General features: G+C 39.5%; 1 protein-coding gene across 1 annotated transcript; it reads right to left on the bottom strand.

Moving 5' to 3' along the window:
• Positions 1–3886: 3886 nt before the first annotated feature.
• On the bottom strand, positions 3887–9308 carry fgf19 (fibroblast growth factor 19). The gene is made up of 3 exons (XM_034680237.1): positions 8982–9308; positions 8804–8907; positions 3887–4591 (listed from the first exon to the last, which is right to left on the bottom strand). Exons 1-3 carry the CDS (start codon positions 9193–9195, stop codon positions 4271–4273), a joined length of 639 nt encoding a protein of 212 aa, XP_034536128.1. The 5' UTR covers positions 9196–9308; the 3' UTR covers positions 3887–4270.
• Positions 9309–16587: the final 7279 nt, after the last annotated feature.

Here is a 16587-nt window from a genome sequence, read left to right as displayed (position 1 = left end):
ACTGTACAGGGGGGGTGAATTTTTTCCTAACGAGGCAATTTCAAATGTATAGTTGGGGTCTTCCAATGTGAGGCACAGCTGACTTGATTGACAGGCCTGAACACTGTAGCAGTTGGCTAAGAGGCTCAAAGCCCGCCTCTTTATGTCACAATCGCTCAACTGCAGCAATATGGCTGCCGCCGCCGATTGGCCTCAAAACAGCCTTTCAGAAACAGATGAGTGACGTCACGGATACTATGCATATTTCATACAGTCTATGACGTAAACACATACATCATGCCACCCCTTCATGAGTCAGTGGCCTAGCTGGACCACCAAAGCCATGCTGCCACTGGTCAGACTAATGAAGTTTGTTCAGACTGTTTCTGTAACTCTTTTCACACAAGTTCTGATTATCAAACTTTGAGTCAAGATCTCAAGAAAATAATTAATATTGCCTTGGCATGGTTGGAATCAGAGTGAAATAGAAAAATAAAAATGAATGGATGCATGTCCACTTTGGGCTTCCGTAATATGTCAGTACCAGGATTGTGAACGATCATCCCTGAAGAAATGTGTATCTATCCTATCAGGAGAGGAATATGTTGGGAGCATTACTTTACATTTGGACAGTATTCTAAAAATAAATGAATGCATTTTAAATCAGAGTTTTTTTCTAATTCGTGAAATTAGTTATTCGGGTAGTTTTTCTTGTTAAAATTGCTCTTTGGATATTCAAGCACACAGAAATGATCTATAAAATGATCTTGTAAGTAAGACACTAAAAAGTATATGAAACAAAAGCATCTGAAACACCGTCCCTCTGTGGCAGTGTGTGGGACTGCAGGAGAGAGAGGTGAGAGGTGAGGATTGACAGTGTGATATGAAGAACAGTCACTAGAGGAGGATTTTCAGAAAGATTAGAGATGAAGCTCATTCTGTGACTGTGACTGTGAGTTATCCCCTACTCTGTGTTGAGAGGAAGAACGCAGTCTGCAGGAGGAGGTGTGATACACAACATGACAGGTCAGTGTCTATGGAATACAGAGTAGTGTACGAGACTTGACAACAGTTTGATAAAACTAAACATTGGAATCAAACTAGAGTAAAAGATAAAAACTGAGCCAGAGCACAGATTTACAGTCACAGTTAATGTTAGCTTTATTGATCAGGGAGCCTGTGTCCAAAATAAAACACATATAGCTTTCAATGTAGGCTACCTGTAGAATAGAAAATTAGCACACAAAATATAAAACAATATACTATACAAAAGGTACAACATTTACTAAAAATAAAAGATGAGAAGGACAAATATAAAGCAGTAAACTTAATGTGTACTCTATTCTGAAAACTGTGCACCTTGTTCTATAAGTCTGTAGCTTTCCTACTTGTTACCCGCTGTGTTAAATGTCTGATTCTGATTTATCAAGCCCCTTAACAATGGTAATTAATTCTTGACAGCAAAAGCAACACCATGGACAGCCTGATCACACACGTTATGTCAAATCATCCATGTACAGGAGTCAGACACATGCAGCGCCAAACACCACCTGCAGCTCAACAGATTAGATGGCACCATCTTCAGGCAGGAGATCAAAACTACACATGCATAGAAGTACACAAGCAGAGAGTGACATTTGAGACAGGTCAGTGTTGTTTAAATGTTACAGTAATAACCTGTGCTGCCATGGGAAAGCTAACCACAGACACATTTTTGGTCAAATATGAGTTTAACATTAGATCGTATTTCTTTTTTTTTTTTTATCTTGGAACAAAGATGAAAAGTTTTCCTTCAACATTCGAAAAAATCTCTTTAAATTAGCTGTAAAAAAAATCTGACAGGCTGACTTGAATAACAGGTGGCCGCCCTGTAACTGTAAAAGGCTGATAAGCCTGCCTCAACTCCATGTCTTTGCGTCATACTAGATTGACAAAAGTTAGGTTAAGTCAACATTTCAATATGGCAACTGCTGATGATAGGCTTCAAAAATCTGCTTCAGAATCAAATGGGTGGCATCACGAAAACTAGGTCTATGTTTACACAGTCTATGGTTATGACTTTTGATAATGTAACATCCTTTTTAATGTTGAAATGTAGAGCTTAGACCTGTGTGCCTCATCTGGCAATGAGTGAGAGGGCTTACAACTTTACAACCAAAATATCAAAGATGACAGGAGGTAAAAACTAAACTCCTCATGTCCTGTCATGATGTTCACCTAAGGTCTAAAATAAATACTGTTTTAAGTTTACTATTTCATGTTTCCTGGAATGATCAAGAGTTTTTCATCTTAATGTGATGAGTAATTCTAACACAGAGAGATTGACGGTTTGCTCTTTGAATATATTCTCAAAGCTTTTCTCAAATTTGATATCATACATGTACTGTATCTTTACATGTAACAGCAAACACCAGAACTAAAGTAACAGAAATGCGTTCATTAAGCATACAATGTGTTCATGTTCAACTGCTGGCTGTTAAACTAACCAAATAAATTCATCGGCTGTGGACTTGCAGGAACACGATCATATCTACAGACTGAACTGAGGCTAGAGGTCATGAGGATTCAACATTAAATACAAATGGAAATGTGAAATTCACGGGGCAGATAAGAAAACGACTTTCACCCCATAAAAACAGCGTGTTATTTCTCAACAGTAAAGTGTTGCCAGGGACAGTCTGATTGCACACCCCAAATCAATTCTACCAGCAGAAAGGAGTCCAGCACATTTAACCTCTGCCTGTTGACACTGTGGCAAAAACGTTAGCTTCTGTTTGCATTCCATATCACTAACCAACATGGAGGATATTTTAAATGATACTTTTGATTTACCCACGGTGGTGCAGTGGGTAGCGCTGTTGCTACACAGCTAGAAGGTTACTGGTTCAAATCCCCGGCTGGGCAGGTGCCTTTCTGTGTGGAGTATGCATGTTCTCCCTGTGCATGCGTGGGTTCTCTCCGGGTACTCAGGCTTCCTCCCACAGTCCAAAAACATGCTCACCAGGTTGATGGATCACTCTAAACTGCCTGTAGGTGTGACTGTGCGCGTGAATGGTTGTCTGTCTCTCTGTGTTAGCCCTGTGAGAGGTTGGCGACCTGTCCAGGGTGTACCCTGCCTTCTGCCTGAAGTCAGCTGGGATAGGCTCCAGCCCCCCCGTGACCCCCATAACGGGATAAGCGGTCGAGATAATGGAAAAAAAAAAAAGGATAATGTCATCTTTGAAACAATACTTAGCATCATCTTATTTATGTCTTTAGTGGGCAGCTGGTAGTTAGTGGGATACTGTAATATGAGCAGGTTGTTTTAGAAGAGAAACCCAGACACAGTGAGACAAACCCATACACAAAGAGGAGGGATCTTGTCTCACCCTGTCAGAGTTCCAAACTGCTGTCACAACCTGCTCACTATATATTATCCCTTCCTTAGTAGGATTAGTGAGGTATATCTGTGGTTCATGTTTGTTAGCAAAATGAACTATGATGCTATTTTTTGCAAGGTGACCAGCTGACCAGCTCCAATCAAACAGTATACTACAATGGACTCCTTAGAGAGTCTTTAACACCACCACACTGAGCAAGACATTTCTCAGATCACCACAGCAGTAACTCATCAATCCCAGGAGTCTCTTGTCTGACTCCTCCTCTACTTCCTGGTCTCAGAGACTCTAAATGGGACAATCATTTACTAAATGTGTTGAGGGAGACTTGAAACTAGAGGCTGAGACCATGAGCTCATTAGGAGAATGTTTACAGAGGGAATAAATCAGCTGAGGAGGAGGACCATTTTCTCACAGAAACACACTTATTTTACAACCAGTGAAGACCGCCCCCGATGGGCATTAGAAAGAATGCAGGTCTGAGGCATTTGGACACTGGTAGACTAATATAATGAAAGAATATCTGCTCCTTCACAGGAAGCTGCACAGAGAATCAAAGAGTGTGACTCATCCTGCCTGTCTTTGTTTACAGCTTCTCCTTGTTCAACTGTCGTTACTCTGTCTGCTTCTCTTCTCCTGAAAACCGGAATCCTCCTCTCACCACTCCCTGTGTGGCATGGATGTTTTGGGGGAGGAAGAGTGAGCACACACTGTTTCTTTAGTAAACTTAAAGGTTGTTACTAACATTCAACTGATCACAGGTGTGGCTCTCTGCTCTGTGGGCCGCTACACGAGTATTCTGCACTGACAAAGTGTGTCACAGCATCTTTCTTTTCCTGTGACTACAACATGCAGCAGGAGTGTACAGTTCACCCCAGATCACATCCATTTCCAGATGTTTGAGAGCATCTGTCTCATCTTTTGTGGAAGCTGGGACTGTGGATGATCTGAGACAACTTTCCAAACACGTCCATCGTGTCCACAGGCTCCTCTGCTAGATCAACACTTTGTCCCTGCTGCTCAGGGACATCTGTTCCAGGAGGTGAGGCCTCGTTCAGGGTGTTGATCCGTGGGAGGAACTGAGCCAGAGCTGGGACACCTCGATCTCGACCCTGCTGTCTCTGTCTGTGGTTTCCCATACTGAGAAGGGCTCCATGTCCGTCTGAGATGTAGACATTGTATCCGTCCGGCAGTATCTGCTCTCTGAAGGTGCAGTCATCTCTGCTGTAGGTGGTCTGCAAACAGTGGGTGATGTTTACATGTTAACATCTGTGTTCAATGAAACTCAGTTTGTGAGACATACACATTTTGGGGTCAAAATGACAAAAAGGTAAAGTGAAGTTTAGAACTGCTCCTGTAGTTTTCTTCATCCTGGAGCAGGTAAACAGGCTGTAATATCTGCAACATAATCTTTGATGGGTCAAAGTGTGTCCACATACAGTTCTTTATTTGTCCCCGACATGCTCAGGTTGTTATTCTGTGTGTCTGACAACATTACAGAAGGAACCCCTACACAGAGAGAGCTTTTTGTTCAACAGAAAGAGGATTTTTAACCACAAACAGCTGTTCCATCACTCTCTACACACACCACACTATATTTAGAAAATAGTAGTTCTCCTGGTTAGAGTAACTGGTTTGATTTTTTGTGTATTTTATTGTAAATGTTGTATTTTAACAGTTAATTTTAACTTAATACAACAAAATGAAACAAACAGACTAATGGGCTCAGAGCACCAAGAAAAATGCAACCCATGTCCGGCTTGAAAAGTCGCTGTTTGTATTATTGTCTCATGGCTTTGGGCAGAGAGAGGAAACACTCAGTGATGAAAGGTCTACCTCTGGGGGCTTTGGGTTGGTGTTATCATGTTTGTCAAGTTTTCAGTCATTCATGAACAAAAACTTCAGTGAACAAACTTTGACAGGGATAACTTTTCCACTTAAGGATGATTTTTGCAGCAGTTATCCTGCTAAAGAAATATACTAAAGCAATTACAAAACTTGTCATGAGGAATCCAAAACTGGAAAATACCCAAAGATAGGAAGTTTCATCTGATAGAGCACATCAACTACAGAACATAGACAAAATAAAAGGACAGCTCTTACAGAGCCTTTCTCGACTGCTGACCACTCAAAGATTTTTATATCCCTCATCAGCGCAGCCAATCATACACACTCATATACAATGGCTATGCATATTTGAGCAGTTAGAGGTTCAGAGTTTTGCATGAGGAAGAGTTGGTCACTGAACAACCAATCTTTCAAGATGTGGAGCCACATCAGCAGTTCATCGATCCAAAGTGTGTTTGAGCTTATCAAGACATCACTCTGGCCACTGGGGAATTGACATGGACAGAGATTTTTACCTTTTGAAGATGTTTCATGGATCAAACGTTTACACTCTCAGAGTAGTTTTTTCTCTGTAACCTATCCAGGTTAGTCAGTAGTTCAGACAACATAAATCCAGACCTTAAGTGCTGTTTTACATAAGAAATGCATGAGTGGTGTATTCACACTGAAGGCCTCTTTCACCAAACAAAAAAAGACGTAAAGGGTGCTGCCCATTCTTGGACAGCTGTTTGCTTTGGCCACAGAGATGCAGCCAGAGGCCAAGGTTGTTGTTGCTGCTGTTGCTCTTTTCATTCAGCTTTTTCTCTTTGCAAACACACATCCTGGCTGCAGCACCGCGGACAAAGGTTGATGAACCAGCATCTGTTTGAATGAAAGCCTGATAGGCAACAAGTGTTTTCTGAACATTAACAACACATATGCACGCACATATGTACACACACACACACACACACACACACACACACACACACACACACACACACACACACACACACACACACACACACACACACACACACACACACACACAGACCTCAGGTCAACACTAACTTATCTGCAGATTATTTCAACAGTTTCCTCTTGCTTCAGAAGCTTTCAGTCACAGCTGTATTATGGGAGACGTAGCACAGCTCTATCAGAGAGACACTGTTCAACAGTAACAGGGCAGCTGCAGAGTGCAGCACCTCCAGCAGTTAGGGGTATTCCATACTTGTGCTGCCAGTCATTACTCCATAGTGTCATCATGTGTCCATGCTGGATATTTACCTTCTGTCGCAAAGCAAAGTAGATTCACCAATGTAGGTTTGATCTCATGGAGGTAAACCAGCCAAAAGTAATCCCACCTACAACAGCTCAAGTGACTGACATAATATCATCAACTCATAATAAAAAACTACAGTCTCAGTTGAGATTTCAGGTGAACTACAACACGTTTGCACTGAGTAATGTGAAAAAATGTCCATGACAGAGTTTGCAGTCGAGTTATGGGTTAAACAAAACAAAAGCTCTGCAAGCATTCAACAGGTAACAGAAGAAGAGTCAGGTGTTGGGCTCCTGGCTGGACAGAAAAAGAGGGACCACATCCCACCTGTGCTGCCTTCCTGCCTACAATTGTGTTTGGCTTTTAAAGCTCTTTAGGCTTAGGGACCACTTCATAGCTGCACTTCTCCATGTGAATGCTCCAGCTAGAGCACTGAGGTGAACCAATCAGCTGCTCCAGGATGTGTCTAAAATGGTCGGAAAACCAGCTGGGCGATGAAGGAGCTGCACTGACTACGCTCTGCTTAATGTGCCCATTGGTTGTTGCGTTAGTTTGCTGTGCTATGCTTTTAGTTCATTGTTGGAGCATGCAGTACTTTTGATGTCAATCTGGAGAATTTTCTGGACAGTGTTTGTCATTGTTTTGGATTAATACAACAGTAATAATATATTTGTATAAAGCAGGCATATTTGGCAACTTCCAATAGCTTATCCCATTTTGGGGTCGCCCAGCTGTCAAAGTGGCAGGTCACACCCTTGACAGGTCGCCGGTCTATCTACAGGGCTAACATATAGAGCCAAAGAACCAATCAGGTAACTTAGAGTGACCAATTAACCTGACCAGCATGTCTTTGGACTGTGAGGAAGCCGGAGTACCTGTCGAGCAGCTGTGCTGGAACAGGGAGAGCATGCAAAGGAACTTTACAGAACCCGGATCCAATCCAGAAACTGAGACAACACTGCTAACCACTGCACCACCATGCAGCCTTTGAGTTGACATGACTTTACCATATATTATAATATATTTATTTAATTAACTATAACACTGCACAGTGCATTTATGTTTGTATTTTCAAGTTTTTCATGATGTTTCAGCTTCTATTTTTGCTGTTTTATGTCATCCTCTCCTTGATTTGATGCCTCGCATGAAGCACTCTGAATCTCCTTGTTGCTAAAATGTGCAATAGAAATACACTTTCTTTGCCTCTTTCTCAAATATGTCCCTTAGCTCCTGTAAGTAGAGTGCACAAACTGCTGATTCACAGATGTCAAAGCTAACAGTCAGCTTGGTAACATGAGGAGGTGTTAGCGGCAGCTGGTCAGTGACACAGATATTCAAAAGATGTAAAAAACATCAGAGTAAAAAAAAGAGAGTTTACTATTTCCCGCCTGGCTAACAGGATCCCTTAGACATTTACAACCTTTCCGGAGAGGGAACACCTTTGAACAATGGTTAGAAGGTGAAGAGCAGGTATTGGGGACAAACAGAGTCATGTTGAAGTAAGTGGATGATTCATGACAGTGGCATTGAACACAGAAGCTGTCAATAAAAGAAAAACTGAAAATCCCCCAAAAACCTTTTTGATTATTAAAATTAAAGCATTAAAAACAAGACTTGTATTATAAATGATCTACAGGCATAACTTCATTTGATGAGGGGCAAAGTGCTTTTGGAATATATGAAAGTGTACGCAGATAACACTGTGTAGAAAAAGTTTAGAGAAGATTTCACAAGACAGATGTTTTTGTAGACTGAAATCTGGGGATGTAACATTTTAAAATCAAAAGTAAATATTAAAATAATGATTTTGACTGCATAGTAAGAAATAACCACAGGTTCAAAACTAGATTGCTGACATTAAGTTAATCAGCTTTAAAATGAGAGGTTTTATGTTTTACTTTCCTTCCACATTATGTAATGCATATTTTTTTGTGTCTTATTGGCCATTTCAGTTCTATATGATCACAATATATTTACTGAGGTGTGTTCAATCTGCCTGTTCTATCTAAAGTACATGAATATTTCAGTTATTCAGGCTAGTAATTCACTTAACATTCAAATTCAGTCTTATCTGGGTATGCTTGTTTTTGCAGTTGTTAAAGGTTTAAGAAAAGATGCAACATTAAAAATAAATTAAAGGACTTTATCAGGAGTGAGTATTATAATGTGATGAGTGTATTTGGCCCTGATTATTCATTATTCTTTGACAAAATACTCACTCTCTCTCCACCCACTGAAGTCTCTTCACGAATAACCTGTGACAGTCACATAGCTACCTTTATCGATAGAAACTTTTCCACGCCCAGCTCTCTGTACATAATAATAAATGAAATCTTACCGATGAGTAGAGCTGCCCGTCTCTTTTGATGCACAGAAACCGATCTGTGGCGACCCCTCTGATGACCACACAGCCCGGATCCACCGGCCGGATCTCCAGCAGACCTGCAGGTCAGACATCAGTATGATCGTCTGCAACAGATCCTCACAGTCTGTGGATCTCAAAATGCTTCACTTACTGTATAGGGTTTGGTCCGCAGAGCCATGGATCTGCCCGTCCACACCAATTAGCAGGTGTAGTCCCTGTCTGGCGGCGTAAAGGTGCCTGAGCCGGACCACCTGCCCCCAGTCCTGGGCGATGTGTGGTCCCTGCAAGCCTGTGGGCATGCAAACTACTCCAACAGCAAAAAAGACATCAGCAAAGCACGCGGAGAGCAGGAGGAGAAGGAGCATGATTGGTTAAATCCCTTGAAAGCTCTATTTCTCTTTCTGCAGAAAGTGGTGTGAAGTCAGGTAGTCCGATCCTTATCGAGCCCTTTAAACGTGGCTCTTATCAGCTGCTGATAACCCTCCTTCCCAAATCCAGTTCCCAGAAACACACCACAACACACCCCTGCACCACATCCAACTGAAGCTCAGTTCCCCGCTGGCCCCTCACGAGCCCTGACCAGAGCAGGTTACCTGTAAAACCACATTATACAAACTGCTCTTGAGCTACACTAGCTGATAAAAAACTATCAATAGTGATTAATAATCACACTGAACTTCTTCTCTGGAAAGGTTAGTAAACAAACATCTCAGGGTCTTTCTTGAGGAGTTCAGCGTGATGCAGAGCCGGTCCTAACCGACTGGTGCCCTATAGGCAAGACTTGGTGCCCTTTTTATTGTAACCAACTCCACCAACAATCACATCACATATACACTTAAAGACAACTGACATAAAGCTTCATGTTTTACAGATTTTCTTTATTGTAAAATAAAAAATATTATTATTAAAAGAACATTAAGAAAATGGTTATAACACTGGTATTTAGCAGGGAAAAAATTATACAATTTCAAAACACATAATGTTGTAGTAATATTTATTCAGTCCTTATAACACACTCATTTTCACAGTACAGACACTTTCAACAAAGCAACAGTAATGTATTAAGTGATGACTGAAAAGGCAGAAGCAAAATGTTTATTTAAGCCTAGCCTACATTTTTCTGTCTAATTAAGCTCACATCTACCTAAGCATCTAAGTGTAAATAAACAAAACAAAACAAAGGCTGTAAATCATGAACACTTAAAACCCTCAAAAACTGCTCTGCAAACCAATATTTTAAAAACCAAAAGTGAATCACACGATTTTAAATGTATACTGGCATCACTTCGCAATTTAATCCCAAATTATATTAGATAAAACAATTTTATTTTACTGTTTGCTTTAAATTTTCTTCCTCACTCATTTAGTAAGTGCAAGTAGCACCCTCTTTGAAAGGATAGCGCCCCTAGCATGTGCCTTATCTGCCTATGCTACGGGCCGGCCCTGGCTCGATGTCTGAAGACAGTGAAGTGTTTGAGTGGTTGCTGCAGGAAGCTTCACTGACCTCACTCAAGTGAACGGTAGTGTGTGTATGACAGGAGCTGACACATACAGTATAACGACTCTCAGGTATATTCCTCCATTTATCACCTGATAAAAATATGTTTAAAAAATGTATGCTGTAGGCTACTGTACCACTTATGAAAGACTATGCGCATCAGATGTTAAAAATGCATCCTTTTTCAGTTCTTAACTTCAACTCTCAAAGTCAGTTATTCGTTTTTTTTTTTTTTTTGTTGGAGATGTCGATTTTATTCATTTTATTCTAGTGTTAATTCTTTTCAGCTGCTAAAGTCAGGAACATAGACTGAATAAAATATGGACATAGTATCCGTGACGTCACCCATCTGTTTCTGAAGAGCTGTTTGAGGCTAATCGTCGTCGGCAGCCATATTGCTGCTGTTGAGTGAGTGTGACGTAAAGAGGCGGAGTTTGAGCCTCCTAGCCAACAGCTGCAGTGTTCCCACAGTCAGCTGTGTCTCTCATTGGAAGACTAGCAATCTCAATATCTTTGAAATTGCTGCCTTAGAAAAAAAATCAACCCCCTCACAGTGAGTGTCGATCGAGAAATTAGCTATCCAGACTACACTCGTCTTTTGAACCAGGCTGTAAACATGTTTATTTCTGCTGTAAAGATCGTCTTTTTCCCATTCATGTGTATGTCACTTCCTGTACTTTCGGAGCCTGCCTCAAGTGGATCCTCGATGAACTGCAGCTTTTAACACCTCCGCATGGGACTCATATTTTTAGACTAGAGGTTGCTGCTTGGTCAGTATCATTAGTTCAATCTTGTTAAATTAATTATTTTATTAAATCTGTAAATTAAGCCAGGGTTCATTTTAATACTCACAGTTCAAAACTAAAATTTAAGTTTTTCTTCTACCAGTCAAGTCAGATTTTTTTATAATTTATTTTCAGATATTTTCCTCTGATATTTTCTTCCCTCATACATTAGGCTATAGCTGACACCATCTTGAGGTGCGCTATATGGTTTAATGCTGCAAAATAAGAAGCACATAGGGAATCAAAGAATAAACAAAATAATACTGTAAATGTCAAAAACATGAATTCCAAGTCATCTCAGTAATATTAATAGAAGTGATTGTAATAGTAATAATGGTAATTTTGTAAGGCTGTCATCGCTGCAGTGGAATACAAATAGTAGTTGTAGTAGTGGTGGTGGAAGTCGTAGTAGTAGAAGCAGTCATAGTAGTAGTAGTGATGGTGTTGTAATAATCCTAAATTTGTTGTAGTAGTGGTAGTAGTGGTAGTAATGGTATTGTAGTAGTTCTGTTTTTGCCGTAGTAATAGTGGCAGTAGTAATGGTGGTAGTAGTAGTAGTAGTAGTAATAGAAATGATTGTAGTAATAGTAATGGTATTGTTAGCGGTAGTTGGAGCAGCAGTTGTAGTAGTAGCAGTAGTGATGTGTTGTAATAATGCTGTTTTGTTGCAGTAGTAGTAGTAGGTAGTGTAGTAGAAGTGGTGGTAGTACTAGTAGTAATAGAAGTGATTGTAGTAGTAGTAATAGTTGTCATAATGTTTTCGCTGTAGTAGTAATGGTGGTAGTTGTAGTAGTAATAGTACTGTGATGTATTGAAATAATGCTGTATTTTTTTGCAGTAGTGGTAGTGGTAGTAGTTATTGTAGTAGTAGTTGTAGTAATATCAGTGCTTGTAGTAGTAGTAATGGTATTGTAATAATGCTGTTTTGTTGTTGTAAGTGAAGCACAGGGTAGAAAAAGAGTGAGTTGTTGGCTCTAGTCCATGGACTGCATGTGTCTTATATTGATTATCACGTTACATAAAGCCCTCCCTAATGCACTCTGTCAAAATTCACTTGTTTTATTTGAGCACAGGGTAAAGTCTACAGATTGGTCTGAATCCAAACTAAGCTGGGAGACTGGGTCAGTGCACACTAATATAACAGAGTTCTTTCCGCTCTTATCGCAGTCTGGTCTGTGTTTCCGCTGCTCGGCCTTGTAATTACATACAAACAAGTTAAACTATAATGGAGAGCAAACATCACAAAAAAGCATCCAGAGGCCGCCTCGTCACAGCTTATCTTTTGGTTATTTTTCAGATTTGTCAACCAATCCTCTCTGCAGGAAGATGTTGTTACTGCCAATGTGTGTTATGGCACTGTGACAAGCAAGTTTTTTTTCTCCTCCTTTTAACTTAAATTTTTGCACAACTTCTGTCACTAGATGGCAGCCTAGAACAGGAATTATCCCATCAAAGCCTACCCTCTGTCTCTCCAATACACTACAGCTGATCCAGACATTTGTACAGAAAAAGAAGTGAACTACTTATAAATGAATCTAAAAACAAAAAAAGATGTCCAGCAAACACATAAATGATCACTTGCATGGACATGCATGTTCTTCTCATCATTGTTAAATTGTTTTATTATGGTACAGTTGTCTACATTTAGTCGTGTTGTCTATATGTAATTGTGCTGTCTGTATTTGGTTGTTTATATATTTTTTTGTACTGTGGTTTTTTGTCTGGACTCTTTTGCTGTTTGCTTATTACGTTGTTTTTTACTGTAGATTTGGTTTATATTTCCTGATTATATTTTAAAATGATTTTGTTTTGTTGTTTTAGCATGAGTAATCTTAAACTGCAGTACCGTACACGGTGACACGGTGACCCCCTTCGCACAAAGTTTATTGTACGATTGTTTGAATGGAAGAATTATTGGACCACTGTCTTTGAACTATATAATATATTCTCCCTTAGCCAAGAGACAATGCAGCATGTTGGTTTTGTGGTGGAAAGTGTATGATTTTGCATCATTTTAAATAAACTTTATTGTGTTTCTCAAGGGTCCAAACTGTTAGTATTTTACATATCAAGAACTTTTTTGCCATGTTTCTAACATATAACTTAATTTATTAATGGTGATACCATTATTTTACCATATGCTGCATCTTTACTGTGGCCTTTTGATGAATTACAAGCTTCATTAAACCTTGTTCAGATGACCCCTGTAAGTAAACTAAGTCTTACCTATCCTGACAATAATGGTGTGGTGCTTGAGGTCATCACATTGGGCACTTTACAATAGGGGCCTTTAACAAAACTCAACAAACAAATATCATTTTTTTCTGGAGGATGATCAGCATCTTAAACATCATATTAAAGCTCTTCTTTATAAAACACTTTTAGTATATGTCTTAGTACAAAAAAGGAAACTAATAAGAGTAGATTTATTTTCAGTTATTGATAATGGTTTCATTATGTAGCATCTGAAAATGTTTGATCATCACGCTGCATCATATTTTGTCCCTGGTTCTTGGTCCCCCACACGTCACTGCACCTTGAATTAAACTGCATACAATTAAAGGATGTAACATTGACACATTTTCCTATGTAACGCTGTACAGCCTGAACTATCTTTTTATTTTTATCCTCTCATTTCTGCCAAACATTTTGTTTTCACTTGTGCAGTGCAGATCATGTGAATCAAAGCATTTGTACATTTTTAATCCGAACTGTATAAATAACTCTGAGGAAATATGAGTCAAAACAGAAATATGAAGTGTAACATAAACACTTAAAATACAAGAGTCGTCTTTCCTCTAACAGAGGGTGGAAATGGAGCTTAGGTGATAGGAGCCGAGGCCTGAGGGTTTCCAATAGTTAATCTTTCTCTATCTTTGTTCACCAGAATAAAGCTTTCTTTCATTCAAATAGAAAGAATTGACTCACTCTGTGTTGGTAACATCTCTGGTTATTAATAAAGGTTTGTGACTGACAGTTAAATAAGTACAAAAGCTGCTCAGCCAATTTTAAAACACAGTTATGACTCAGCTGTTTTGAGCTGTTGTGACCAGTCACAATGTCTGTGTAACACACAACCTGAACGATGAATGAAAAAAGCAGAACAAAATAAGGGGAAAAAAATGAATCATCAAAATGTTTTTAAAACACGTGGCATGAAAGAACACACATCAAACGTTCAAAAGAGGTTACACATATGTAGAAATTCAGCCAAAAGACAACATATACAGTGTTTTTGTAAACATTTGGAAAATACCCAAAAATTGTATCATCAAACTGTTTTCTACATCAGTGACAAACCTTTCTGAAGTCAAGTACTGCACAAATGTTAGAACATGTGAAACGTCTTGATCTCTTAGAAAATGTTTATTTTAGCATAGAATTTAAAGTCCTTCTTCTGACCAAGCGGCAACCTCCACTTGAGGCTGGCTGCAGAAACACCGGAAACCACATACACACCAATTCAAAGAAGACGATCTTTACAGCATTAATAAACATGTTTACAGCCTGGAACAAAAAACAGCTTGGCAGCTTGATCCCGTAGCTAATTTCTCTATCGGCACACACTGCACGGGGGTGAATTTTTTTCTAACGCAACGGTTCAGAAGATATTAAGATTATGAGTTTTTGCCCAAATAAGGACATGACTGAGTTGACTGCGGGACGGGAACACATAGCTGTTGGCTAGGAGGCTCAAACTCCGCCTCTTTATGTGACACTCTGCCTGGTTGAGTTCCACATTTCCAATATGGCTGCCGCCGACCATTGGCTTCAAAACAGCGCTCAGGAACAGATGGGTGACGTCATGGATACTACATCCATTATTTATAGTCTATGCTTCTGACCTACAAACCCCTCAATGTTCAGACACTTTCATATCTTAAAGAACTCATTGTGCACTATTACCCCTCTAGAGCGTTACGCTCCCAACATGCAGGCCTCCTCATCGTACCTAAAATTTATAAAAGTAGTATGGGAGGTAGAGCCTTCACTTATCAGGCTTATCAGATTAGGCTTCAAACTTTCCTTTTTGATAAAGCTTCTATCTAGAGCTGGCTCAGGCTTGGACCAGCTCTTAGTTTTGCTTCTATAGGCTTAGACTGCCAAGGGGAACTGGCACACTGGCACACTGGGATCCTATCTCCCCACTCTAGATGATCCTTTTTCTTTATGTCCCAAAAGAAGCCACAGCTCTTAAACTTTTTTCCCTAGATGGAATAAAACTGAAAAAAAAAAAGACTTAAATCTTGAACTGTCTGATCAGATAATAAGCAGGACTCTAATAATTGTATTTAATAGTGTGATTTTGTGTATTTATTGTTCCACAGTATACGAAATAGAAATCCTTTTTCAGTAATCAGTATCTGATTGAGGGAATCAGTCACAGAGATGTTAGTGTCGCAGCTGTAGAGTCCACAAGTTCCACAAACTCAAGAGTCCAAGTCATTTCCTAAAGTCACACACACACTCGACCAGAGAGAATAAAAGAGAGAGACAGGAGGGGCAGTGTTTGAAGTGTGTTCACTTTACAACATCTGAAACATAGACAGAAGATAACTGCTGTTTAACACACACAGACACACACACACACACACACACACACACACACACACACGCACACACACATGCGCACACACACATACTCGTATTTGCCACTTTGCGGGGCCCCACGTTTTTTACCCAATTGTGGGACCCACCCTTTCCAGTGGTCCCAGGCTGCTGTAAAAAATCAGGCAAGCTTAAAAAAAATTAACAAAATTTTCAGTGACTTCAGTTAATCCAAATTCTAAACTTTTTTCTCTGTGCTAGTTTTTTGGCTACTTATGGGACCCCGTTTCTAGCATTCGTCACTTGTGGGATCCACTTCCACACACACACAAATATTTCTAGCCTTTATATCTTAGCAGGGACCATTAACTAAATGGAGATATCAGTTGTTTCTTTAGTTTGTTTTTTATTAACAAACAAACTGCAGGGCTGCAGCAGAGGTTTACATTCAGATTTACATCCTGCATCTCCTCTCCTCACATTAGGTAGACACAGCAGTGATGTGATGATTAAAAAACAATCACCCGCTGAAAACTCTCTAAAGTATGGTGACTTTTCTTGACAAACGAACCCCTTTATCTTATTTAAGGTTAACATTTTTCATTCTGGAACTACCATCGGTCATTTTTTTTACAGAAAACATTCCCTAAAATGAACTCTGCAACACATTTTGTCTTCAGTGAGCATGTGTTGTTTGTGGATAAAGACAGAGTGACTGTCAGACAATATTTGCATTTTAAATGTTAATAATACAAACTAAGGTCTGAGTAAAGTCAACAACAAAAACAGCTCTGTCTAAACCAACTTATGATGACTGGAGGCAATGGCTAAAACAACAACTACACATAGTGTATTTAACTTAAAAAATGTAATTAACTACACATAAAGTAATTACTTTAGTGTAATAAAAGCTCATTATGTTATAA

Source organism: Notolabrus celidotus, chromosome 3 (genome assembly GCF_009762535.1).
Source record: "Notolabrus celidotus isolate fNotCel1 chromosome 3, fNotCel1.pri, whole genome shotgun sequence".
NCBI lineage: Eukaryota > Metazoa > Chordata > Actinopteri > Labriformes > Labridae > Notolabrus > Notolabrus celidotus.
The sequence above is the reverse complement of the archived record's forward strand: the minus strand, read 5'-3'. Positions and strand labels throughout refer to the sequence as shown.